Source organism: Aethalodelphis obliquidens, unplaced genomic scaffold, assembly GCF_003676395.1.
Source record: "Aethalodelphis obliquidens isolate GAN/ISIS:26980383/991018 unplaced genomic scaffold, ASM367639v1 scaffold58, whole genome shotgun sequence".
Classification (NCBI taxonomy): domain Eukaryota; kingdom Metazoa; phylum Chordata; class Mammalia; order Artiodactyla; family Delphinidae; genus Aethalodelphis; species Aethalodelphis obliquidens.
Window position 1 is genome coordinate 7150123 of NW_020838002.1, and position 26418 is coordinate 7176540.

At 51.3% G+C, this 26418-nt stretch overlaps 2 protein-coding genes across 7 annotated transcripts; one reads left to right on the plus strand and one right to left on the minus strand.

Moving 5' to 3' along the window:
- The first annotated feature begins 44 nt into the window (after positions 1-44).
- Positions 45-14790, plus strand: EPX (eosinophil peroxidase). The gene is made up of 13 exons (XM_027087162.1): positions 45-171; positions 279-372; positions 630-805; positions 950-1067; positions 1158-1287; positions 2149-2355; positions 7491-7809; positions 9305-9465; positions 9820-10075; positions 10489-10659; positions 13015-13252; positions 13819-14031; positions 14343-14790. The coding sequence occupies exons 1-12, from the start codon at positions 96-98 to the stop codon at positions 14018-14020; spliced, it is 2148 nt and encodes a 715-aa protein (XP_026942963.1). The 5' UTR covers positions 45-95; the 3' UTR covers positions 14021-14031; positions 14343-14790.
- On the minus strand, positions 11374-26418 carry MKS1 (MKS transition zone complex subunit 1). 6 transcript variants are annotated; one of them, XM_027087164.1, is made up of 20 exons: positions 26269-26412; positions 25746-25855; positions 24552-24622; positions 23923-24078; positions 22824-22921; positions 22508-22636; positions 22140-22244; positions 21591-21699; positions 21004-21060; positions 19888-19930; positions 19566-19631; positions 18015-18085; positions 17611-17680; positions 17404-17511; positions 16592-16725; positions 16020-16102; positions 15836-15933; positions 14896-15728; positions 13695-13821; positions 11374-12269 (listed from the first exon to the last, which is right to left on the minus strand). In XM_027087164.1, exons 1-18 carry the CDS (start codon positions 26346-26348, stop codon positions 15637-15639), a joined length of 1680 nt encoding a protein of 559 aa, XP_026942965.1. In that variant the 5' UTR covers positions 26349-26412; the 3' UTR covers positions 11374-12269; positions 13695-13821; positions 14896-15636. The 6 variants fall into 6 exon arrangements, with proteins under 6 accessions (XP_026942965.1, XP_026942964.1, XP_026942970.1 ...); XM_027087163.1 differs by having other exon boundaries at positions 11374-12299; XM_027087169.1 differs by lacking the exon at positions 22824-22921 and having other exon boundaries at positions 11374-12299; positions 26269-26418.

Genomic DNA, 26418 nt, shown 5'->3' on the forward strand with positions numbered 1-26418 from the left:
TATAAAAGTCCCTTCCCAGCTACTTCCACAGAAGAGCAGGAGGAGGTGAGAGGTATGCTCGCTTACCACCCTGTGGCTGGGGTCTCGCTGCAGAGATGAAGTTGCTCCTGGCCCTGGTTGGGCTCCTAGACACCCTCACCCTGGCCCGGCTCTCTGAGGGCACCACCCCAGGTAATAGCCCCTTGGACAGCCAGGGAGGAGGGCAATGGAGTGGGAAGCACTTGGGTCTGAGGGACCTGTGGCTGCCCTGGACCCTAAGCCTCCTTCCCTCTGAACAGCCTCCCCTAGGGTAGTGGAGACCTCAGTCCTCCAGAGCTGCATAACAGAGGCCAAGTTGCTAGTGGATGCCGCCTACAATCAGACTGAGAGGAGGTGGGCCCGGGCCTGGGTCTGGGGACTGCATGGGCCTGGAAGGGTTGATGATGGGGGATGGATGGACTCTAGCCAAGGTCATCTCACCCATCACCTGCCCCTGGGCACCTTGGGACAGTGCCATGTCGGTAGAGAGTCTCCCTTCTATCCATCCTTCTGTCTGTTTACACCGTGCTGACTGTCCACTGCCCAGGCTAGGGCTCTGCTGGGTGTGTCTGCTTCCTCTCTCTAGCCCTCCCTTCTCCTCTTCTGGGCAGCATCAAGCAGCGGCTTCACAGTGGCTTGGCCAGCCCCATGGACCTCCTGTCCTACTTCAAACAACAAGCAGCGGCCACCAGGAGAGTCGTTCAGGCTGCCGATTATATGCATGTGGCCTTGGGACTGCTGGAAGAGAAGTTACAACTCCAGGGGCCCGGATCCTTCAATGTCACTGGTACTGCGGAGTGGAAGGAAGCCAGGAGGGGGTTGCAGGGTGCACGCCTCGGGGTGTTGGGAGGGGAGAGGGGAAGGGGATGGGAGGTACAGAACAGACCAGCTCTAGAAGAAGCTAGAACCCTGCCCACTGTCCCACCCGCAGATGTGCTAACGAAATCCCAAATGCGGCTGCTGTCCCAGGCCAGTGGCTGTGCACCCCGGGATGAAGCCGAGAAGTGCAGTAACAAGTACCGAACCATCACTGGGAGATGCAACAACAAGTGGGTGCTGGGGCAGCACCTCACCTGGTGGGGCCCAGTTCCCTCCTCTCCTCCCCAACCCTGCTAACCCCAGCCTACCCACCACTGCAGGAGGAGACCACAGCTGGGGGCCTCCAACCAGCCCCTGGCGCGCTGGCTGCCAGCCGAGTATGAGGACGGGCTGTCGCTCCCCTTCGGCTGGACCCCCAACAAGAAGCGCAATGGCTTCCTCCTCCCCCTTGTGAGTCAGGGCTGAGGGGCTGGAGGATGTTCCATCTCTTCTAAACGTGGGGAGTAAAAGCACAGCCCGGAGTCGGACAGGGCTCGAACCAGGCTGTCCCACAGGCTGGCTGATGACTCTGGGCAAGGACTCCAGCTGAATCAGTTTCCTCAGCTGTAAAACGGCCGTAAAACCCACTTAATATTGCTGTTGTGACTATTAAATAAAGTCCTTGATATAAACACCCATGTAGGATGTGATATATTAATGCTAGCCATTACAATATTGTTTTTTTCTGAAAGAATTCATGTCAAAGTACCTTGCTAAATATAAGAAGCAATACATCTTAATGTAGTTCTATCTATTGACCTAAACTATTTCACATTTAACAATTTATCAATCTTCTATTCATATGCCAAAATAACAATCTGTCATCTACCCATCTATCAACATCTATTTATCAATTTTTCTTCCGTTGATCTTTCCATCTATCCAATTCTCTGTTTATTATCCATCGCCTAGCAACCAATCCTTGCATCTGTCAATCAGTTCTACCATCTAATTATCTATTAGTCTATAAATTGATCTATCAGTTTCATCTATTTATCTCTCTGGAGAAGCTGGTGGGGTCTGAGCCAGCTGACCTGGCCCGTCCCCTTCCTGGAATTACTCCTGGAGTCCTCAGGAGCTGGGCTGGAGAGCATCCTTGTAGGAATGACAGCCACATAGGAAGTGGGACAAAGCAGGAGAGGAGAGGGGAGGGCAGGGGAGGAGGAGGGACTGTGTTAACTCCAGCAGGGGCAACCTGCCACCCCCTGAGTCCTGGGTTGGCTCTGACACCTTGCAGAGTCAGCGCCCCATGCTGATCTATCTCCCCACCAGGTCCGAGCCGTCTCCAACCAGATCGTGCGCTTCCCCAGTGGGAGCCTAACCACCGACCGGGGCCGGTCCCTCATGTTCATGCAGTGGGGCCAGTTCATTGACCACGACTTGGACTTCGTCCCTGAGTCCCCAGCCAGAGTGGCCTTCACTGTGGGCGTCGACTGTGAGAGGACCTGTGACCAGCTGCCCCCCTGCTTCCCCATCAAGGTACTTAACCCTGACTCCCAGGCTCCTGATGTGGCCTCCACCTCTGGCAGAGAGCTGGGGCTGGGCATCTGGTACCTAGTGCACCTGCCTTAAGGAGCTGCCTGTGACTCTGGAGTATCAGACAGAGATGCACAGTCTGGCACAGACGCCTGGTTCTGTGTGTGTTTGGGGGGGGGGGGGGGGGCAACCTGCCAGGAAGTCCCGGTGCTGGCCTCAGAGAAGGGGAAGAAGTTGAGACTAGCCTTGACCCCTGGGTCCCTTTCCAACAGGGGAAGCCTTTAGGGTCTCTTAGCTCTTGCCCTTCTCTCCCTCCTGGGGTGGTCTGAGGGCCCTGCAGTTCTCACCATTTCCTGGGATCGGGCTGTGAGCACGGTGCTATCCTTCAGCTGAGAGGCAAGGATGGTGAGGGACACTAGGGAAGAAAAGAAGGGCTCCAGGGAGCACAGCCTCTTCTGGGGACAGAGGGGACCCTCTGTGCGCGCGCGCGCACACACACACACACACACACACACACACACACACACACACTCACTCGTCCCTACTGGGTAGGGCAGCGTTCTCGCGACATGACATGTGAGGGCCCCTGGCTGGCTCCTTCCTCAAGCTCCTCTGGGGAACTGTCCCTCATCTTCCTATTATACCTTTAGCTCTTGACTTTTTTTAATTTATTTAATTTTTAACATCTTTATTGGTATATAATTGCTTTACAATGGTGTGTTAGCTTCTGCTGTATAACAAAGTGAATCAGCTATACGTATACATATATCCCCATATCTCCTCCCTCTTGGCTCTCCTTCCCACCCTCCCTATCCCACTCCTCTACGTGGTCACAAAGCACCGAGCTGATCTCCCTGTGCTATGTGGCTGCTTCCCACTAGCTATCTATTTGACATTTGGTAGTGTATATATATCCATGCCACTCTGTCACTTCATCCCAGCTTATCCTTCCCCCTCCCTGTGTCCTCAAGTTCATTCTCTACATCTGCTTCTTTATTCCTGCCCTGCTGTTAGGTTCCTCAGAGCCTTTTTTTTTTAGATTCCATATATATGTGTTAGCACACGGTATTTGTTTTTCTCTTTCTGACTTACTTCACTCTGTATGACAGACTCTAGGTCCATCTACCTCACTACAAATAACTCAATTTCGTTTCTTTTTATGGCTGAGTAATATTCCATTGTATATATGTGTCACATCTTCTTTATCCATTCATCTGTTGATGGACACTTAGGTTGCTTCCATGTCCAGGCTATTGTAAATAGAGCTGCAATGAACATTGTGGTACATGACTCCTTTTGAATTATGGTTTTCTCAGGGTATATGCCCCGTAGTGGGATTGCTGGGTTATATGGTAGTACTGTTTTTAGTTTTTAAGGAACCTCCATACCGTTCTCCATAGTGGCTGTATCAATTTACATTCCCACCAACAGTGCAAGAGGGTTCCCTTTTCTCCACACCCTCTCCAGCATTTATTGTTTGTAGATTTTTTTTGATGATGGCCATTTTTACTATTTCCTTACCCATGTTAGGGAAGTTTTCAACTATAATCTCTTCAAATACTTTCTCAGTCCCTTTTTTTTCCTCTTCTTCTTCTGGGACCCCCATAATTCGAATGTTGGCGTGTTTAATGTTGTCCCAGAGGCCTCTGAGATTATCCTCAGTTCTTTTCATTCTTTTTTCTTTATTCTGCTCTGTGGTAGTTATTTCCACTATCTTATCTTCCAGGTCACTTATCCGTTCTTCTCCCTCAGTTATTCTGCTATTGATCCCTTCTAGAGAATTTTTAATTTCATTTATCGTGTTGTTCATCATTGTTTGGTTGCGCTTTAGTTCTTCTAGGTCCTTGTTAAACGTTTCTTGTATTTTCTCCATTCTATTTCCAAGATTTTGCATCATCTTTACTATCATTACTCTGAATTCTTTTTCAGGTAGACTGCCTATTTCCTCTTCATTTGTTAGGTCTGGTGGGTTTTACCTTGCTCCTTCATGTGCTGTGTGTTTTTCTGTCTTCTCATGTTGCTTAACTTACAGTGTTTGGGGCCTTCTTTTTTCAGGCTGTGGGTTCGTAGTTCCCGTTGTTTATGGTGTCTGTCCCCAGTGGTTAAGGTTGGTTCAGTGGGTTGTGTAGGCTTCCTGGTGGAGGGGACTAGTGCCTGTGTTCTGGTAGATGAGGCTGGATCTTGTCTTTCTGGTGGGCAGGACCACATCCAGTGGTGTGTTTTGGAGTGTCTGTGACCTTATTAAGATTTTAGGCAGCCTCTCTGCTAATGGGTGGGGTTGTGTTCCTGTCTTGCTAGTTGTTTGGCATAGGGTGTCCAGCACTGTAGCTTGCCTGTCGTTGAGTGGAGCTGGGTCTTAGCGTTGAGATGAGATCTCTGGGAGAGGTTTCGCCGTTTGATATTACATGGAGCTGGGAGGTCTCTGGTGGACCAGTGTCCTGAACTCGGCTCTCCCAGCTCAGAGACACAGGCCTGACACCCGGCCAGAGCACCAAGACCCTGTCAGCCACACGGCTCAGAGCTAAAGGGAGAAAAAAAGAAAGAAAGAAAAAGAAAGAAAGAAAGAGAGAGAAAGAAAATAAAGTTATTAAAATAAAAAATTTATTAAAAATTAAAAAGATTCTTAAGCAATAGAAAAAAAGAAAGAAATAAGAGGACAACAAACCAAAAAAACAAATCCACCAATGATAACAAGCACTTAAAACTATAGTAAAAACAACAACAGGGCTTCCCTGGTGCTGCAGTGGTTGAGAGTCCACCTGCCGATGGAGGGGACGCGGGTTCGTGCCCCGGTCTGGAAAGATCCCACATGCCGCGGAGCGGCTGGGCCCGTGAGCCATGGCCACTGAGCCTGCGCATCCGGAGCCTGTGCTCCGCAATGGGAGAGGCCACAGCAGTGAGAGGCCCGCGTACCACAAAACAACAACAGCAACAACAAAAACAGAACCCTAGGACAAATGGTAAAAGCAAAGCTACACAGACAAACTCACACAAAGAAGCATGCACATACACACTCACAAATAGAGAAAAAGGAAAAAAATATATATAAAAAAATGGAAGAGAGCAACTAAATCAATAAAGAAATCTACCAATGATAATAAACTCTAAATACTAAAGTAAGATAAACATAAAACCAGAAATAAATTAGATGCAAATAGCAAACCCCAAGTCTACAGTTGCTCCCAAAGCCCACCTCCTCAATTTGGGATAATTCGTTGTCTATTCAGGTGTTCCACAGATGCAGGTACATCAAGTTGATTGTGGAGATTTAATCCACTGCTCCCGAGGCTGCTGGGAGAAATTTCCCTTTCTCTTCTTTGGTCGAACAGCTCCCGAGGTTCCGGTTTGGATTTGGCCCCACCTCTGCGTGTACGTCGCCTGAGGGCATCTGTTCCCGCTCAGACAGGACGGGGTTAAAGAAGCCGCTGATTCGGGGGCTCTGGCTCACTCAGGACAGGGGCAGGGAGGGGCACGAAGTGCGGGGCGAGCCTGCGGCGGCAGAGGCCAGTGTGACGTTGCACCAGCCTGAGGCGCGCTGCCCGTTCTCCCGGGGAAGTTGTCCCTGGATCCCGGGACCCTGGCAGTGGCGGGCTGCACAGGCTCCCAGGAGAGTAGGTGTGGATAGTGACCTGTGCTGCACACAGGCTGCTTGGTGGCGGCAGCAGCAGCCTTAGCGTCTCATGCCCGTTTCTGAGGTCCTCGCCGATAGCCACGGCTCGCGCCCGTCTCTGGAGCTCCTTTAAGCAGCGCTCTTAATCCCCTCTCCTCGCGCACCAGGAAACCGAGGCAAGAAAAAGTCTCTTGCCTCTTCGGCAGGTCCAGACTTTTTCCTGGACTCCCTCCCGGCTAGCCGTGGTGCACTAGCCCCCTGCAGGCTGTGTTCTCGCCGCCAACCCCAGTCCTCTCCCGGCGCTCCGACCGAAGCCCGAGCCTCAGCTCCCAGCCCCGCCCGCCCCGGCGGGTGAGCCGACAAGTCTCTCGGGCTGGTGAGTGCTGGTCGGCACTGATCCTCTGTGCGGGAATCTCTCCGCTTTGCCCCCCGCACCCCTGTTGCTGCGCTCTCCTCCGTGGCTCCGAAGCTTCCCCCCTCCGCCACCCGCAGTCTCCGCCCTCAAAGGGGCTTCCTAGTGTGTGGAAACCTTTCCTCCTTCACGGCTCCCTCCCACTGGTGCGGGCCCCATCCCTATTCTTTTGTCTGTTTTTTCTTTTTTCTTTTGCCCTACCCAGGTACGTGGGGAGTTTCTTGCCTTTTGGGAGGTCTGAGGTCTTCTGCTAGCGTTCAGTAGGTGTTCTATAGGAGTTGTTCCACGCGTAGATGTATTTCTGATGTATTTGTGGGAAGGTGATCTCCATGTCTTACTCCTCCACCATCTTGAAGGTCTCCCTAGCTCTTGACTTTTAAGCCAAGCATAGCAAATGCCACCTCAATTTAGAGTTACATTACTCGATGTGCAGGTCTGTTTTCACGGAATTGCCAGCTTCCTGCAACCTGTCCTGGGTTTCCTCGACCTTCACCGTCTCCGAGGCACCCGGCACAGAAAGGGGCTTAGGAAATGTCTGTTGAATTGAATGGAATGAAAGGAGCACAAGCCTCATGTCAGGAGAACTAGGTTCTAATCCCTCCTCTCCCGCTAACGAGTTGTCACTTCCCCTCTCTGAGCCTCAGTTTCCCCACTTATAAAATGAGGATCTAAGGCCTCGTCCTTTTTTTTTTTTTTTTTTTTTTTTTTGTGGTACCCGGGCCTCTCACTGCTGTGGCCTCTCCCGTTGTGGAGAACAGGCTCCGGACGCGCAGGCTCAGCGGCCATGGCTCACGGGCCCAGCTGCTCCGCGGCATGTGGGATCCTCCCGGATCGGGGCACGAACCCGTGTCCCCTGCATCGGCAGACAGACTCTCAACCACTGCGCCACCAGGGAAGCCCCAGGCCTCGTCCATTTCTAACCTTTCATGCCTCTATGACACAACATGCTAAGGGTGCTCGGATGACCTGGTGAGCAGCGTGAGTCTGGATGAGTCAAGGAGGGCTTCCTGGAAAAAGGGAGTTTTGAGCAAGGTTTTGAAGCAGGTGGGGGATGACCAGGAGGAGTGAGCTTGCTCGGGAGGGGCCCCAGTGTCACTGGCTCCTCTTCCACCTCAGATCCCACCCAATGACCCCCGCATCATGAACCAGCGTGACTGCATCCCCTTCTTCCGCTCGGCACCCTCGTGCCCCCAAAACAAGAATGAAGTCCGCAACCAGATCAACGCGCTCACCTCCTTCCTGGACGCCAGCATGGTGTACGGCAGCGAGGACCCCTTGGCCATGAGGCTGCGCAACCTGACCAACCAGCTGGGGCTGCTGGCCGTCAACACCTTCTTCCATGACAACGGCCGGGCCCTGCTGCCCTTTGACAACCTGCACGAAGACCCATGCCTGCTCACCAACCGCACCGCGAACATCCCCTGCTTCCTGGCAGGTCAGACTGGGGGGACGGAAGGACGAAACAGCCAGTCCCTGGGCTCCGGGTTGGGAAAGCCTCGTGGGACTCGATGGGGGTGCATGGCTTCAGACCTCAATATTAGGCACACAGATCTGTGCATAGTCATCCCAGAATCAGTAAGTTGGAAGGAGTCCCTTTGTGAACCCGGTGTGTGGCCGGAGATCGCCACTTGACTCTCTTCGGTGATAAGGGGCTCACCCCCTCTGCTGTTCATCTGGTGTGGTGCTGACTGCAGACAGCCCCTCCCCCCCCCCATTTTGATCCAATGCCCATCTGTTGCTCTTCATCATGCTTCTAGAACCTCGGAGAAAAAGCTCTATCTTTCACACAGTAATAGCCTCTTTAATAACCTGAAAGTAGCTTTCACTTTCGCCTACCTTTTTTTTCTCCTCTGGGCTAAATTCCCTTAGAATCTTCAGTTTCCCCCCTGCTCTTGCTAGACACTGTCACCTGGTCCCTTCTTCTGGAGGCATAATCTGAACTCTCCTGGGGGTCTTTGCCCCTGCCCCCCTTGCTGGTTATCATAATGATGGTCATCGCTTCTGGTTACTTACTATATTTAAATGTGCCATCTCTAATCCTTACAGCAGCCCTGAAAGGAGAGCACTATGAGCACCCTCGTTTTGCAGATGAGACACTCATCAGGGAAGATAACTAACGTGCTCCAGAGCAGAGTGTCAGATGGCAGAGTCCACAGTGAGGACTCAAGTCAGTGTAGTGGCCAGGTCTGGGCTCTTTCCACTCTGCTCCACCACCTCCTTTGCAGGGAGTCAGCTCCAGCCCCTTTTCTAAGGACTGTATGTTTCTTTGCTCCTGGCAAGAGCGGCATGCGCCTTCACCAGAGGTTTACTTAAGAGTAGATTGAATAAGACCACATTACAAGGGCTTAGTTTAAAGCCAGCAAATGACTGTGTGTAAGGCCAACCTTTAGGAACGTACTTTCCTTCCCGGCCTCTAGGAGAAGGTCTGGCTACGGGAACAGGCTCTGCCCAACCTTCCTTCTTCCTCCTTCCATGGGGCTCCCTGGGGAGAGCAGCATGACACCAAGCCCAAGCTGGGGAGAGGTCCAGCCCCCGGGAGAGAACGTGCAGAAGGATACAACCCACAGGACAGGTTCCTAGAGTCACCCAGGACCCTCCACCAGCTGTGGATCTGGTAATCCTGCAGAGCAGAATCATTAGGCAAAAGGGTTCCTGCCCAAGACCAGCAGCTGCCCTGTGCCACCTCGCGCAAACTCATTCCCGTAACTTAGGGACCCGAGACTCCACTGTCCTCCCACTCCTGGCCCATTGTGTTTGTCAGTGGAGCCTCACAGCACAGCTGAGGAGATGGAGGTCCAGTGAGGGCCAGGAGTTTGGCCCAGGTCACAAAATCCCACCACCTCTTTCTAGTCCCCAGAGCTCTGTCTGCCTTAGCAGAAAGACATTGCTCTGGGAAGGACTATGGTGACTCTGAACTTGGGGTTTTCAAGGTGACAGCCGGTCAACTGAAACCCCGAAACTGGCAGCCATGCACACCCTCTTTATGCGAGAGCACAACCGGCTGGCAACTGAGCTGAGAAACCTGAATCCTCGGTGGACCAGTGACAAGCTGTACCAGGAGGCTCGGAAGATCGTGGGGGCCATGGTCCAGGTAGGGGGCCCTGGGTCTCAGCATCCCTTGGAAGGCAATCTGGCGTGAGAAGCCATCCTGGGGGATGTGCCTCAAGTCAGCTAGGTCTGGGTGGTTGAGAGGTTCCTGAGATCTGACCTGTATCCCCAATACTGCCGCTAGCTCTCTCTGTGGCCCCGTTCATGTCACCCAGCCTCTCTGGGCCTCAGTATCTCCATCAGACAATGGGAGATTAACATCGCCACATTTGACATACTGCCAATAAAGAATCAATATGTCTGAGCAGCGCTTCGAAAAGCAAAAGGTCTGTCCAAAGGCAGGGGAGTGGGGTGGGTGGCCACTGAGGTAACGTTCCTCCTCCATCTTTTCTTCCAGATCATCACCTACCGGGACTTTCTGCCCTTGGTTCTGGGCAAGGCCAGGGCCAGGAAAACCCTGGGGTCCTACCGGGGGTACCGCCGCAATGTAGACCCCCGCGTGGCCAACGTCTTCACGCTGGCCTTCCGCTTCGGCCACACCATGATCCAGCCCTTCATGTTCCGCCTGGACAGCCAGTACCAGGCCTCAGCACCCAACTCGCGGGTCCCACTCAGCTCCACCTTCTTCGCCAGCTGGCGAATCGTGCACGAAGGTGACCAGGTTTTCCAGAGGCAGACAGGGCGAGGGGGTGGGGCCCAGCTTAGTGTCGGAGGCCAGGCTACTGCTAAGCATCTCCCCAAGTGAGTGAAAACAAGACAGGCGCCACCAAGACCCTCAGTCACGGGCCTCCCGTCCCCTCCGGGATTAGAGGATTTCTAAAAGGGGAGGAGACTGGTGGTTGTGGTCCTGAAAGGAGCTTGCCTTCTCGGAGAAGTGGGGGTGATTGCTTTTCTTGCCGGCTCCAGCTCCCTTCACGTCCACCCAGGCCACCGTTTCTGGATACAAACATTATAGAATGTAAGTGACTGGCTTGTCCAGCTCTGAGCTAGCTTGGCATCATGTGACGACCCTCGGGGCTTCCAAAAGGCTGGTCTAATCTGTGTTGCTCATATTCCCCGCCACCAGGTGGCATCGACCCCATCCTCCGAGGCCTCATGGCCACCCCTGCCAAGCTGAACTGTCAAAATTCCATGTTAGTGGATGAGCTCCGAGACCGGCTGTTTCAGCAAGTGAGAAGGATCGGGCTGGACCTGGCAGCTCTCAACATGCAACGCAGCCGGGACCATGGCGTCCCAGGTGAGGGGGCTGCCCGCCCCTTCCCAGGCTTCCCCAGAGCAGGGTTGCTGGTGATGGTTGGTTGGGGGGAGGGTTCAGAGAAGACCCTTGGCGCCTCCTTTCTGACTGGGACTGTCTACAGGATGCGCTGAGGCTGATGCCACAAAGCATCCCTGAGGCCTCCTTGTTGCTGTCCTGCCACATCTCCTCCATCCTCCATAGGGTCTCTAGCTTTAGGGTCACAACAGGACCAGGACTTGGACGCAGGAGCTGAACAAAGGAGATCAGGACTTTCCACGTAGAGAAAAACAGTGGCTTTAAAAAGCAGGGAAGGGCTTCCCTGGTGGCGCAGTGGTTGAGAGTCCGCCTGCCAATGCAGGGGACACGGGTTCGTGCCCCGGTCCGGGAAGATCCCACGTGCCGCGGAGCGGCTGGGCCCGTGAGCCATGGCCGCTGAGCCTGCGCGTCTGGAGCCTGTGCTCCGCAACGGGAGAGGCCACAACAGTGAGAGGCCTGCGTACCGCAAAAAAAAAAAAAAAGGCAGGGAAGAGCTGCTCCATGCCCCACCACCCTGGCAAGATCCAGGGAGGCAGTTCCAGGGATATAGAAACTGGCTCTTGGCTCTAATTGGGCAAAGAGCCTGAGAGGCAGGGAACAGGTGGAGTAAAAGTAACGGCCTTGGTTGTTTGGTGAGGCCACAGAAAGACTTCATCTCAGGAAATAAGAAAAATTAGGCACTTTGCTAGGATCTTTAATGGATATTAACTCTTTTAGTCCTCCCAATGACCTTGAAAAGCAGCTGTGACAGACATTTTTATAAATGAGAAAATAAACTCAGAGACATCTAGTAATTGGCCCAAGCCCACGTAACTAGGAAGTAGTAAAATTCGAATCAGTTTCAAAATTTCTCCTTCCATCCCCCTGTTCAATCCACGATGTTAGGGGAAGGCTTTGGCCACAGCCTCACTCATCTCTCCCTCTCCCCATCTCCTACTTCCCTGTCTAAACACAACCCAAAGCCCCATCTGCCTCTGCTAATTTTTGGCCGTGAATAATAAAGGGTGGGCAGTTTCTACTGCACCGAACACAGCCCCTGGCTAGCACACAGCAGGCGCTCAAGAACCTGAGTTTCTTTCCTTCCCTACGCTTGGGTGCTCCTGACAGCTAGTGTTGTGGGCGCCCCCTGCTGGAGGTCTGATATTGCTAGCTGCCCAAGCTGCCACACGGTTTCTGTACCCTCTAAACTGTCCCACAAATAGTGTACTGATCGCAGCTCTTGCAGTCTCCTCCAATCCCTTCCCAAATTTGGAATTGGAAGGCCTGGTCTGAACTCCACTTAATGGTGGGGTGACCTTGGAAAAGTCACAGTTGCTCAAGCTCAGCGAATATCCATTGATAACACTGGGATTACAAAGTACCTCACAAAAATGTGAGGATCCTGAGAGATAGCCGCACAGCAGTGCTCGGTAGTGGTGAAACCTTATGTGGTTTTCCTTTGTTCAGCTTGGGGGCTGGGGTTTGGGAGTTGTAGTTGGGCTGGTGTTTCTTTGAGTCACGGCAAAGCTATCTTCCTCCTATCTTAATGGTCCCCATCATATCATGTGACTTGTCATGGTGTGGGATCCTGATGGCTGAGAAATCAGTATGGTCTTTGTTAGTTTCTGAGTAGGTGAAAAAAAAATTTTAATTTTAGTTAAAATTTTTAATTTTAAATTATATTGAGATATAATTAACATATCACAAAATTTACCAATGTAAAGCATATAATTCAATGATTTTAGTATATTTAGAGTTGTGCATCATATCTAATATCAGAACATTTTCATTACTCACAAAAGAAACCTAGTAATATAGTCACTCCCCACCCCCACTCCAGCCCTTGACCATTACCAATCTTCTATCTCTACATATTTGCCTATTCTAGACCTTTCATATAAATGGAATCATATAGCATGTGGTCCTCTCCTGAGTAGATAAATTTTATCCATGTTCTTCATTTCTTGGTTCACTCACTCATTTATTCATTCGGGCATTCTACAAATCTGAGAGTCTTTCCTGTTCTAGATAATGTCTTACTTGTGCCTGATTAATGCCACGATAGTATCATTGTGATTGTGAGTGTTGGGTTACGACAGCTTCTTACATTAGGACACACTCCTCAGCGTGTGCGCAAAGCATGGTTGTCTGCTCGCACTGCAAATTAAGAGGGCAGTGGTTTGGTCTTTGGAAGGTTCAAGGCCTCTTCTGCCAGCAGGGGTTTTCTTCTGCCCAATATTGCCTGACCACAGAGCTCCCCCGGGAGAAATCGCGGCGAGCAGAAGCTAATGGGAATCCGCAGGGGTAAGACCGAACTGCTCCTGTCCTCTCTCCCTACAGGGTACAATGCTTGGAGGCGCTTCTGCCGGCTCTCCCAGCCCCGGAATCTGGCACAGCTCAGCCAGGTTCTGAAAAACCAGGGTTTGGCAAGGAAGTTCCTGGATCTCTATGGAACACCTGACAACATTGACATCTGGATCGGGGCCATCGCAGAGCCTCTTTTGCCAGGGGCCCGAGTGGGGCCTCTCCTGGCTTGTCTTTTTGAGAAACAGTTCAGAAGAGCCCGAAGTGGAGACAGGTAAGTGCCCCTACCCTAAAGGGACCAGCCCCAGAGGCAGGGCAGAAAAGCACTAGAATTTCAAGACTCAGCAATGAGAGAAAGTACTCTTTTTAGCTTCATCTCTTCCAAGTACACAGGATCTGAGACCAGGAGCTCCTCCCTGGAGAGCTTGGTAAGAGGCAGAGAGAGCACTTGCCTGAGTTGGAGGCACCTTTAACTCAGGAGAGAGACTTCTCAGCCTCACTGTTCCAGGCTTAAGGATCCCAGAAAACATGGGCACAAAAGCTAAATCTGGTTTCCCTCCAATAAGCTTGTGGTTTAAGACTTGACTTCTTATTTGGATTTGGCATTTACCTGGGTTCAAGTCCAGTCCTGGCTACTTAAATTACTGTGCAATTAATACTGGGCAATTTACTAGACTGCTGAACTTGTTTCTTCCTTTATAAAATGGGGATCATACCTATTTTGCAGGGATTTTGGAGAATTGAATGAAATAATGTATGTAAAGTACCTCACACACAGCAGGTCCTCATTCCTGTTCATCCCTGCCAAACTTCACCCACATCTCTCCGCTGTCTTGGTAGGTTCTGGTGGCAGAAACGGGGTGTTTTCACCAAGAGACAGCGCAGGGCCCTGAGGCACATTTCCTTGTCTCGAATTGTGTGTGACAACACTGGTATCACCACCGTTCCGAGGGACATCTTCAGGGCCAACACCGACCCCCGGGGCTTTGTGCCCTGCACCCGCATCCCCAGCCTGAATCTGTCAGCTTGGAGAGGCAGATGAGGCTTCTGCAGGTAAGGGGGACCTCCTCCAACAGCCCTGGGCTGGGTCAGGCCCTCACATCCTTCCCTGGACAGGACAGCTGAGTCCTCTCAGGCCCCTAAGCAGAAACAACAGAACTTGTCTCTAGCAACAGATCACGCTTGCACAGTGGCTTCCCAGTGTGCTAGCCTCTGGGTTGATAGGTAACCCCAGGGCCCAGGACTTTGAGGCGCAATTAGGAAGTATCCAAGTAGCCTCAGCTTGGTCACCAACACCCTAAGAACAGCTCAATCTCCGGACATCCAGCAAGCTCCTCACTTGGCCACTTGTGCTGCTTCCGCAGGAGTCCATCCCAAGCCTCCGACCTTGGAGACCTTGGAGACAAGGAAACCTGGGGAAGACCACAAGGCTACCTCCTCCCCTGGAGCAACTGCTTCCTGATGATGCTTTTGCTGGCTATAGCTCAGAGCTGGTTCTCTGGCTGGGAGTGACGGCCAGGGTTCCCAGCAGCAATGAACCCTCCTGCAATGCGAGCCTCTTATGTAATAGGTCACATGTCAGCTCCAGGTGCAAGGGCTCGTGAGCCAAGCAAGGGGGTCCTGAGGCCCAGGCAAGAGGAGTCATCTTCATCTCCAGCCACTTTCATCTATTTCCCACCCTGTCCCTGACCCCTGCCTATGACTGGGAGGCCACAGAGTCCCAGCCTCCAGCCACCCCATGGTCTTTCTCTGGAGCCTGCAGGCTGCACAGCACCCTCTGCTTCTACCAATAAAGCACCCCTGAGGGCAGAAGCTGGTTTCTGCATTGGGCTCAGGGGGGGCGCGGGCTGGACCTCAGTCCCATGATTTGCTCCAGATGTTTAAGAGGAGTGCTGCTAAGACACAGCTGGCACTAACCTTAAAGCCTCCCCTGGAGGCTGAGTTTAGAGCATCAAAAGAAACACTGTGGAGTAGGAAAAGGCAGGGAAGGGCAGCAGCGTTAGGGGCCCCGACATTAAGGAGAATAGCTTGGCCGTGAAAGCGACCCAAGCAGAAAACCAGCCAACAGAACGTCAGTCAGTATAAAAAGTTTTTATGTACAAAAAGCACAATAAAAGATGACAGCTAGCTAGCAGAAAGGACTGGGCATTGCCTTCAGCCTTCATTTACTATAGAAACAAGCCCCCAGCAGGAAGGGGAGGCTACCCTGGGAAGAGGAGGCTGGGTTCCCAGGCCAGGAGTGTAAGATCTCTCTCGCCTTCTTTCTCGGGCCTCCATGTGTAAAGCAGGTGTGGAGCAGGTGGTACTGCTGCCCTCTGCCACTGAGACCATGAGACAGGCCGGAAAGGAGGCTGTGTCAAGGACAGAACTAACTTTGGGCTTCCCCCCAAAACTGGTCTCAAACCAAAAAGCCTGTCTTGTTGCGATGGTCACTTGCAGTGGCTGACATATGAAGACAGGGACCATATGGGGGCCACAGGGTGTTTGGCTTTGTTGCCACCCAGCAGCTGAAGACCAGGCAGGGGTCCAGCCCAGGATTCTCAGCTCTTCCGGTTCTCAGCAGGTCAGCGGGGTCTCTAATCAGAAAGACGAAGAGGGCCCAGGCCTTGGATATCACCCGTCTTGTCCTCGTGCACGGTGGGCCAGGACTGCAGTGAGCTAGGAGACCATGGTTCCCGAGGGGCTCACGAGGTCCTGGGGAAGGCTTTCTCGGGCCTCCTGCATGCGGCGCCGGGCTCGACGGAAGGCTTCTGTGAGGGAAGCAGACACAGGAGTCAGCTGCCATGGTGTGGGGGAAATGGGGCCCACGGGGATGCTGGAGGGGGGTGTAGCTGGAATTGGGTGGGGGGAAGCCTACCTAGCACATTGTGAATGGAACTTTGCTGGCTGAATCCCTCCAGACGGTCCAACACGCTCCTCATCCTCTTCCGGAGAGAACTTGACTCCATGAAGGCCCTGCAGGGGAGCCCGCCACGTGGCCATGGCTGCTCTTGCAGCCCTCAGGGTCAGAAGCCCCAAGGCGAAGGGCGATGGCCACTCACCTGGACTGCTGCAGACAGTGCAGGCGGAAGGTGACACTGCCTGTGGTCTCTGTGCGGAGTCCAAAGCGGCTCAGACGCTCACCCTGCGGCACCCGGTTAACGTCAGGTTTCTGTTGGTTCCTAGACCCCAGGCACCACAGTGGCCTCACTCCCATTCTTATTCCCCTTCTTGGGGAGAACAGTTCTGTTGGGGAAACTTCATCCCAACACCCAGATTCCACCACCTCCCAACTGTAAATCAAGGAACATTCCGACCTCGTTCGAGAATCAGCAGTCTTATAAGCTGCCTGCCAATCCTCTGATTCCTGAGGACTCAGGGATGGGCTGGAAGGAGGGGCCAGTTATTCCGACAGGGACCAGGGGAAACCTCTAAGTGTACTATTTTCCAGAGCTCTCCTAGGATAGCAGTGATCTTTGTACCTGGTGCAAGATGTGGCCGAGACAGGAGGGAAGGGACTAAGCAATAATGAAGCAATGAACAATTAAGAGTCCTTAACCCAGATTCCACCTTACTCCAGAAGAGATAGGGACATAAGTTCCCAGCATGAAGTCTCCCCAAAGACAAAAGTCACCTTGAAGGTTCCTGGTATCCGCACGTAGGAGAGGTCCTCCAGCTCCAGAGAGCCGCCAATGAAAAACCTCCTGAGCTCGGCCACCGGGCCCAGCTCCAGCGGCCTCCACGTAGGGACCGTCAGGGTGTGCGAGCCTGTGCAGGAAGCGGAGAACGGGGCCGGAAATGGCACGTGCTCCCTTGCTGCCTTCCCGGCAATGACACGGGCCTCGCCACCACCAAAACACCTGGTCTGGTAATGGCCTGACCTCTGGTGAAGGTCATCAGAGTGGTTTAGGGTACCCACTTGAAAATCAATCAGATGGAAATTCAGATCTCAGCTCTGCCAGTTATTACCCGGGCACCAGGACAAGTTTCTCAACCTCTCTGAACCCCATTCTCCTCACCTAATAACAACACCTATGCCTCACAGAGTGGTGGGGAGAATTAAATGAGAAGCACTTAGCACACTGCCTGGCGCACAACAGAAGACAGCAGCTATTATTTCAAAAGGAGCTGACCCACTCAATACATGTCCGCCGAGAGCCCATCTTGCCACGCGGCTGCTCCCTCGAGGCCACGAGTCAGATCAGAGGAGCCGGAGGCAGAGCCCAGAGCTGCTCAGCTTCCCAGTTAGCTGTCATTTCACCCAGTTGTCTCTAACAGAGGGGGAAAATTTCCTCAAGAGGAGCAAGGAAATCTTGCAAGTTAAGTGCTTCTAATTCCCAGTCATCCCTACTCCTCACAGGAAGTGGTCGAATCTTCTGAAGTGTTAGCCTTATTTCTAGGAGCTAGGGCACATGGGCCACATGAAGGGCAGGGATGAGCGGTCACCTGGGGTGGCAGGCAGCACCACAGCCCCGTAGCCTTCCACGCGATACCTCTGCCAGAAGTCCAGCGAAAGGACCTCGCAGTAGAGCACAGGCCATGCCGGGAGAGCACCTGCAGCAAGGGGGAGAAGCGGCCAGGTCATGGGAGGCCTTCACCAGGAGAGGGCCTGTCTGAGGGGCCCCAAGGCCGAGCACCTGCCGGGCCACTCACCGGCAGATTCATCCTCGTGGAGGAAGGAGGCCTCAAACGTGAACGGGTAGGAGAAGTAAGCCACATTATCCTAAAAAAGAGGAATGTTATTTTATACTCAGTGTCATGGGGTAGACGAGGGCTCACTTGGAATTTGTTTTCCCTGTAGCCAATGACAAGGTCACCATCCCAAGGGAAAAAGAAAAACTATCACCCCAGGTAGGAAATAAAAGGCTGAGAGGTGAAGGGACACCCAAACCCGAGCTGCTACCACTCTCAAAAAGGCAGAGAGAACCCTTGGACCAGGCATCCCTGCAGAGCCCACAGCGAAGGGCCGGACCCAGCCCTGGAATCTTCCCCAGGCCGTGAGCGTGATAATCTTCAGATGCCTTCCCCCTCCTAGGTGCCCCCTCTCGCTGCCCTACCGTTCCCAGGGACTTGGTGGCACAGGTCTGTGTTATTCCTGAGAGCTGCTGGAATGCTGGGCTTGACCAGCCTGAAAACCAAAGACCACATATAGTAAGCCAACGGGGAGGAAGGCAAGCAGTTGAGAAAAAGACAAAGTTCCTGTCTCCATTCACTCACTCGTTCATTTCACGTTCACTGTGTGTCTGCTATGTGCTATGACCGATCACTGGGGACATCTTGGTGACCAGATAAAAAAGCTTCCTGTCTCTCATGGGGCTACCATTCCAGTTGGGGGTGGGAGGGGGGAACAGACAACAAACCAACCAACAAATAGACTATCAAGTAGTAACAAATGCTAAAGTAAAAATAAAACAGGGTGAAGGGACTGAGTGGCTTGAGGCTCATTTAGACGGGGTGGTGAGGGAACACCACTCAGAGGCGACACTTAGGCTGAAACCTAAACTAAAGCAGAACCAGTCGTGCAAAGATTGGACACAAAAGCTTTCAGACAAGAAATGGCCCTGAAAAGGCCCTCAGGTGGGAATGAACTTGGCCTGCTCAAGAACAGAAATTACAACTGCAATGCTGTAAGGGAGGGATAGGCAGGGGCCAGCTCGTTCAGAGAATGGAGTCTGGATTTGGCTCTAAGTGGGAAGGGAAGCTGTTGGGGCTTTAAGTTCAAAAGAGACACAACTGGTTTACATTTTAAAGGCTCAGTTAGGCTGTGGTGCACGTGGCAAACGAAATGTAAGAGGGAGCAAGACAGGAAGTGAGAGGATAAATTAGAAACCTAATGCTTCGGCCTAAGCAAGAGATGACGGTGGCTTGGCCCAGGGTCCTCGAGAGAACAGAGGATTCAAGACATCTTCTGGAGACAGAACTGCCAAGAACTGCTGATAGAATGAATGGCGGCGGTAGGGAGCTAGAGAAAGTGAGGAGTCAAGGATGTCTCTTAGGTTTCTGGTATCAGAAACTAAGTAGATGACATTGCCATTCTGCTAAGATGGGCAAGACCATGAGGGCAGGTGTGAGGCAAGAGGGGGAATCAAGAAGCTTTTGGTCATGTTAAACAGGAACGACAAGAGGTAAGTGGACATGACTCTGGAGTTCAGGGGAGAGGCTAAGGCTAGAGAGGGACATCCGGGAGTCTGAGACATACAAACAGTACTGAAGCCACAGGATGTATGAGGCCACCTAGAAAGACCGTGGAGAGAGAGTAACAGAAGGCCAGGCCCAGCCTTGGATACTCTAATAGTTTTAGGTCAACAGAAGATGAGGGAACAGCCAAGAAGGCCGCTGAGCCCCCAATGAGAGAGACGAGAGGAGCACAGAGCCAGAAGCCAAGAGGACAGTCTCAGCGAGGAAAGTGAGCTGTGGTGAATGCTGCTGAGAGGCCAAGTAGGGTGAAGGCAGAGATGTCACCACAGGGTTTCACATCTTGGAAGTGATCTATGACCTTGAAAGGAACAGTAACAATTTCAGTGGAGGAGTGGGGAAGGAAGTCTGACCGAATGCCTCCGGAAAACTGTCAGAATGGGTAAAAAGAGAGACTTATGAATATTACTTACTAGTAGTTGGCAATTCCACGAAGAAGTGGACGTAAAGATTGTCAAACTCATAGCCTTGGGCTGAAACTAAGAAAACAGGAAACTGTTTCAGGTTATCCTCCTATCACCCTTAACAGCCGCCCCAGTCCTAAAGGGCCTACCCACGTGTGGAAGCGAGTCCCTCAAGGGCCAGGAACTCCCTGTGCTTCCAGGAAAGACACATGCCTGAGTCTCCCGAGTGCTGCGGACAACCCAAGGGCTCTACTGGGGCGGGGAGGATTACTCCACAGCTAAATCTGACACTTGCAAGCATCAAGGGGCTTCTGTCTGGTGAGACACTTACCTACTTCTCCATTTACAAAGAGCCGGAGGGCACCTGGTACCGTCTGAGGTAGAGAGAAGTGGGGACAGATCAGGAGGTCTGAGGGAAGCGACACCTCTCCTCCAGCCTGCCCGTAAATCCCCAGAGGGCCTGACGCTGGACGCCAGATCCAGCTGTGTGACTAATCCCGCTTCCTCCCCACCTGCCACTTCTCCATAAATCTGTTTCCTTCATTTCTAAAGTAATGTAATGGAAAAAGCACCTAATTTACATGGTGGGGAAGGCAACAAAGTGTGGGGTATTTACAAGAACGGCCAAGAGAAGCAAACACAGCTGCCTGCCACCGTATGGCGAAAGGCTAGAGACCCCGGCTCCCTCTAGAGGGAGGTCAAGAGACCAGGAAGTTTCCTTGTTAAATTATTTGTGTATCTATCTTATCTCACTTTTTAACACCGAAAATCTGTTGCTAATACAACACAAAAATAGTGAAAGTTAATTTTTTAGAGAGAGAGAGGGAGACCACCAGGTAACTCTCTCCTTGTTTCCAGATCTAGAAATGGAACTCCTGGAATAAGAGAAGACAAAGAATAGGACCACAGGATTACGGACTTAAACTCTGTTGTTTTGTTTTAAGAGCCAAACTATTTGACAAACAGAAATGACACCCCTCCCTCTCTATGGGGCATTAGGAAAAATATCTACATGAAGAGCAAGGAAGACACTTTTCATCTTTATATTTATTTATAAAATGAATTACAAAGTAATACATGAATGCACTCCCACTGATAAAAATTCAAAACCACCTAAGTTTAGAGAATAAAAAGTAAACATTCCTGACATGTCCCTCTCACCACCCAATAGCCATCTACCATTTCCCAATCCCACCCCCTCCCCAGAGAAAGCCACCCATAGGGTGTGTGCCCTTTGAGACCTTTTCCTATGCATTAACAGTTCTATATCAATATGCAATGCTTCTAAAACATAACAAGGACTATACTCTAAATGTTGTTTTTTACTTTTTTCCACTGAGGAGTATGTCTTTGGGACCCTGAAGAGAGAGCTGTCACTGAGCCGCAGTCAGAACGCTCTGGCTACAGAAACCCAGCTGGCGGAGCTGCAGGAAACCCAGCTACTCACCGTCTCAAAGTCAGTGCCCACGAGGCTGTTGAGATACTCCTTGTGCCGGCCATAGAGCTGAGGAAACAAACCACACTGAAACTCAAGGTGTGACCCCAGCCAGACCAGGGTCCAGATCTGCATGGGAGGGAGAAAAGCAGCAGGAGTGGGACGTGCCACAGAAAGCTGGGCCTAAGCATCCCAGACACTGACATCTGAGAGTGAAGCACAGAGGCTCTGGAGTCCACCGGTCTGGGACCAACCTGGCTCTCGCACTTACGTGACCTCGGGCAGACTGCTTAGCTTCTTGATCTCCATTTCCTCATTTATAAAGTGGTAATAATAAAAATATTCACCTAAAGGCTTGTGGTACAGTCTAAATGAAATAAAGTATGTGAAGGGCCTAGCACAGAGCATGGCAAATGCTCAAATAAATGGTCATTATTGTGATGATCTTATAATAGGATCGAAACCTTACATCTGACATGTCAGCAGCGCTTCCCAAGTCAGGCAAGGCCTCTAAGAGCAAGGCCTTGCAGCTGCTGACCCAACCTCGGCCGCGGCCTCGGCTCCCAGCTCTCTGGTTCCCAGACTGAACCAGCACTTACGTCCCTGAGCGCACGCTGCTCCCGCTCTTCCTCCTCAGGCTGTGCAAGGGAGGACACGCTGTCAATCGTATACTTCCACAGCTCCTGCTTCTCCCCGTCTGTCTCGATTCTGTAAGGTCAAAGCCACAAAGGGACTAACTCAGCAAACAGGAGGTGGGGCCCTCCAGACCCAGCCCAGGGAGGAGCCGATTTACAGTTCTGTTATTCTAAGACGTAAGATGAGGAACAGTCAGGCCAGAGGAGAAGACCTGGCCAGTTCATCTCTCTCAGTTTTGATTAGTCCCTACACGCAGCAGCACAGAGAATTATTTTCACTTGACGACACTGATGAAGGCATCACTTTCAAATCCGGGTAGGTGCATATTTTCTGAGAAAAGGTTGCCCAGTGTCCTAAGGGTCTATGACCTGGAACACAATATGAACCACTGGCTCGGAATTTAAAAGTTAGAACACATGAAGGGCTTTCAGAGAATCTCCTCAACTTGGGGCAAGAAGTGAAGCCAAGGAAAGCAATGCCAGTCTCCGCCATCCCTTTCTTCCTCTTCTCACCTGTAGGGTCCTCTGGAGCCAGTGAAGTCAGGTTTTACTGTGATCACACCATTACTGTCCACCTTCAGAGTACAGAGGACATGTTCATACTTCTTATAGCCAAGCCTAGAAACCAGGGAATTAACACCAGGGTTCAAGACTGCTGCCCCACCTCCAGGGAAAGAGGAAGAGGTGTTCAGGACATATCAGGGGAGAGGACAGAGGCTGGAGTGAGAATTGTCACGGTAAAATACTCTCTTCCAAAGAAAAAGTAGAAGGAAAACATCCCTCCCTCCCATATACCTGGGATGACTATAACAGGAGAGTGATGGTTAGTGACAGGAGAAGAGAATGAAGGTCTGAGCTGGGCAGTAAGAAGCTTCACTCACTTTCCATAGGGACCCAGGTCTGCCATGATGTACATTGTCTGAAGAGGGGTGTTGATGACATGGCTGTTCCGGATGAACTCTTCTGAGGGTTCCCAGGTGACGATTCGTGACTTAAGGATGCCACCCTCCCTGGGAGACACCACAGGAAGGGTCACTTCCCTGGCACCCCCCGAACAGCCTGAAGGAGTAGCTCTGGGGAGCACACGAAGGTGGAGGCCCGCTGCAGGATGGGACGCTCGAGTTGGTGGGCATACGGGGAACACAGGCATGGACGGACCACAGAGGCCGCCACGGCCCTGTACACACTTGCACTCACATCCCTCGCCTGTCCTGCCGTCGCCGCCTGACATTTGCCATTCGCTCGACCAAGAATGACGGCATTTCGCTGGCTGCGGTGGTCATTTTCTGACAGTGCTGGGAAAACAGAGCAGCCCAGTGTAAGCCTGCTCAGGGCCGTGTGGGACCAAGGACCTGGAGGGAAGTCTTCCTTCTGAAACTTCACACAGAACCTGAACCTCAGCGCACGGCCACCTCACAATCACACTGACGGCGGGCACAGTGGCACAAACAGCCCAAGGAAGAGCCCAACCAAGCCTTGGTTTGCCCAAAGGTTACAGCAGCACATTATCCTTGAGAAATGAGTTTATTTATGCTCATCTTAAAATGAGCCTGCAATCTCTAAACACATACCAACAAAAGGTTTGGTGAGTCTGCCTGGTATCCTGTGGAAAACCCTCCCATGGGTAACTGAACACTATCTGTAATTTTCTTTTGTTTACCAAAACAGACAACCCAAATTTTATATGCTACCAACCCACAGCTTTCCTGATATAAGCATCAATCTTTCAAAAACATTCACTTAACACCTGGCTCCTTGCAGAGATCTACAAGGTCACAGACAAAAATCAGATAATATAGGCACTCCCCTCCCTCAGGAGAGTGATGGTTAGTGATGGTTAGAATATCCAGAAGAAAATGTAAAACAAGTCCATGAGGGTATAGCTGTCATAGGCAAACTGAGGATATAAGCCATTCCCCACGCAGTACTGAATCCTTCTTCAAACCCATATATTCAGTTTCGGCTGAATCCGTGATGAATTTTATCTAAATGGCTCTAGACTCCATCCACCTGTCTGATCTCATGATGCACAGAGGAAGCCAAACCCAGTGGTTGCTTCTCCCAGTCTGTAGGCTGCAAGCCTGTGATTAGAGACACTGCCGGCTCCCCCAGGCCCTCCAGCAGATGGAGCCGGGAGCAGCAGCCTCACCACCCGCAGACTGTGCCCACCTACTCCAGCTTGGCTGCCAGAAGGTCTGTATCCCCTTAACAGGCTTCCGAGTTAACATACAGAGAGGCCGGAAAGCTAGGGCAGACAAAGGTGAAGGGAGCTACGGTGCTTGGGGAAGAATGCTACCTCCTCCAAATTGGTGTATCTATCAGAGTCAGTGTAGGTAAAGATTCGTCGGTTCTTCCTGCCATCCATATCCTCCAGCTTCAGAATCTCTTGGCGGTACTGATGATCCAAAGGGCTCTGACAGGCTGCTTCATTTTGGTACAGATCTACTTCGAACTGAGGTCACAAAGAAACAAAGTTCTACTGAGAATATGTCAAATTTTGCTCCTGTAACAGTTTGGTCAAATTAGTTCTATAGAGCTGATGCAACTTGACATGTTCTCATAGCCAACTGTCGTTTATCTAAACTAATGGAGGACAGGAGAGCCAACGAATGTTAGAGCTAAAAGGAACCACAGTGATAGTCTAATTCAATTCTGCTATTACAGAATTGACATACCAAAACAGTAATTCTGCTGTTTTGGTATGTGGCCCAGAGATGAAAAGTGTCTTACCCAGGATTATAAAACTGGGTAGTGGCAGGCACTATATTCCATTGACCCCATAAGCACAACAGTGGAAAGTATAAACTGTTACAAGCTTTCTGCAAATCAGTTTAGCCATATGTATCAAGAATCCTTTCCTGTGACTAGTCAGGTGGAGGTGGACCAGGGGTAGGCAGACTGAGCAGACAAGGGACACTGGCTCACCTGGCTGAAGAGCTTCTCTTGCCACCCAATCACGACCTCCTCCTCTTCATCTACCTCCGGGCGGTGTCCACCTCCAAAGACAACAGAGTGAGTCAAATGTTTGAGCCAAACTAGCACCACTTCTCACTCTGTGGTTGGTTATAACCAAAGTCCCTGCTCTTATATTTGCCACAAAATCAGTTGGAGTTCACTGATCTATGAAGCACTCACTCTAGACTTACTCTATAGAGGCTGTGGATATGTGTAGAAGCCAAGATTAGGACCCAAGAAGTCTTAATCACTACTCTGATTTGAAAAAAAGGAAGTCATGCCTTCCAGGAATTATTTGATCTAATTCAGTGTCAAGAGCTGACATTTATTAGATACAGGCTAAATAGCTCTTCCTCAATCCCAACTGCCTACATTTGCTAGACAGGAACTGTGGCATTTTTATCTTCACTATTCCTGAAGCCGTATATCTAGAATCACTAACACTATAACCTTAAGAGACCAAGTATCAGGAGAGAAAAGGAAAGACATACAACTGATTTTTTTTTTTTTAAAGAACCAAATCTAATACACACACTCCTAGCTGAGTGTGCCTTTTCCAAAGACACATGCTTCACAACCTGCCAGCTCACACTCTTGCCCAGGAATATTTTTGAACAGAAACAACAAAAGCAGAGAGACCAGTGACCTAACGCAAACACACTGTCCTCTCTTCCTCACTTTTCTGGCTTCCCAGATAAGGAAAACTGCTAGAACACAGACGGTGTTAATATGTACATTTTCCAAGCAGACCCCAATTTTTAAGCTGTTTTAAAAAGTGTTTAGTTGTATGTTTCAAGCTTGGAGTGATATTTTCTCTTAGGAAAAAAATGCCACAAATGGTATTTAGGTTGACAGGCAAATTTATAACGTATCTAAAGTATGGTATTTGCTATTTCCCTACATTTGACCACAATTCGGATCAGCATCTTGACGGCAGGAATCAAGCCTTATTCAATTTTACACAACGTAATGTAGTAGTTAAAATTGCCTGGGATCAAATCCTGGCTTCAACATTTACCAGCCCTGTGACCTTGGACAATAAACCCATCCTCTCTATACCTTTTCTCAGACTATAGACCTGGGTCTACTCTGTCTTAAGAGGTAACCTCCACCCTAGGCCCTTCCCCAGATCCCCACGCGGCCACATCACCACCATTCACCCACTGGTGGATGGGTGAGGCCTAAAAGTGGCCAAGTCTATGAGGTCCTTCCCAGGCTGGGCAGCAGGCTGGCAATGGAGGTAGCTGCTTGATGTAATTCTTTGCAGGTGGACTCTGCCAGGAAAAGAGAAGCCCAAAATTCTCGTTACAAAACACTCAACCAGGAGATGAGCGCAGAGCAAAGATGGAGAAGCAAAACTCAGAAGAGGGTACGGCTACCAAGAATGTGGCGGGGTGCAGGCGACAGAGGGGATGTGAGTGGGGCACGGGGACCTAAGGAGAAGACGATGGGAGAGTGTACTGGAGACACAGGGCCTCGAGAAACTTGGGAGGGGCAGGGTCCTGAAAGGGTGGGTCTGGAAGTTGTGAGTGAAGAGGGTGCCGGGTAGCGAGGGAGACGCGGGGAGACGAGGTGACCGCGGTCAGGACTGCAAACCCAAGTGAGGGTCCCAGCAAACAAGAAGCGAAGTTCAGGCTCTAATTATCTGACAGCATAAAAGCACGGGGCTCTGGGGTGATGCGACTACCGGAGGCGGAGGTTGCGCACGGGGTCCCAAGAGCGATACACGGCCTCTCCGGTGTCAGTGCTCCAGACGGTCTCCGCCATGACAGCTGCGCTGCGCGCGACTGCGCCGGAAAGCGCGCCGCCCCAGTTCCCCTGGCAACGGAAACGCTGG

What these genes read in the sequence shown, in the direction of transcription:
- EPX (XM_027087162.1), top strand. Translation starts at nt 96, where the DNA reads ATGAAGTTGCTCCTGGCCCTGGTTGGGCTCCTAGACACCCTCACCCTG. An exon ending in CATCCCCTGCTTCCTGGCAG is followed by an intron (nt 7,810 to 9,304) that starts GTCAGACTGGGG and finishes GGGGTTTTCAAG; the next exon opens with GTGACAGCCGGTCAACTGAA. An exon ending in AGAGCCCGAAGTGGAGACAG is followed by an intron (nt 13,253 to 13,818) that starts GTAAGTGCCCCT and finishes CTGTCTTGGTAG; the next exon opens with GTTCTGGTGGCAGAAACGGG.
- MKS1 (XM_027087164.1), bottom strand. Translation starts at nt 26,348, where the DNA reads ATGGCGGAGACCGTCTGGAGCACTGACACCGGAGAGGCCGTGTATCGC. An exon ending in CCACCAAGTCCCTGGGAACG is followed by an intron (nt 17,681 to 18,014) that starts GTAGGGCAGCGA and finishes CCTCTTTTTTAG; the next exon opens with GATAATGTGGCTTACTTCTC. An exon ending in GGTGCTGCCTGCCACCCCAG is followed by an intron (nt 16,726 to 17,403) that starts GTGACCGCTCAT and finishes CTTCCTGCACAG; the next exon opens with GCTCGCACACCCTGACGGTC.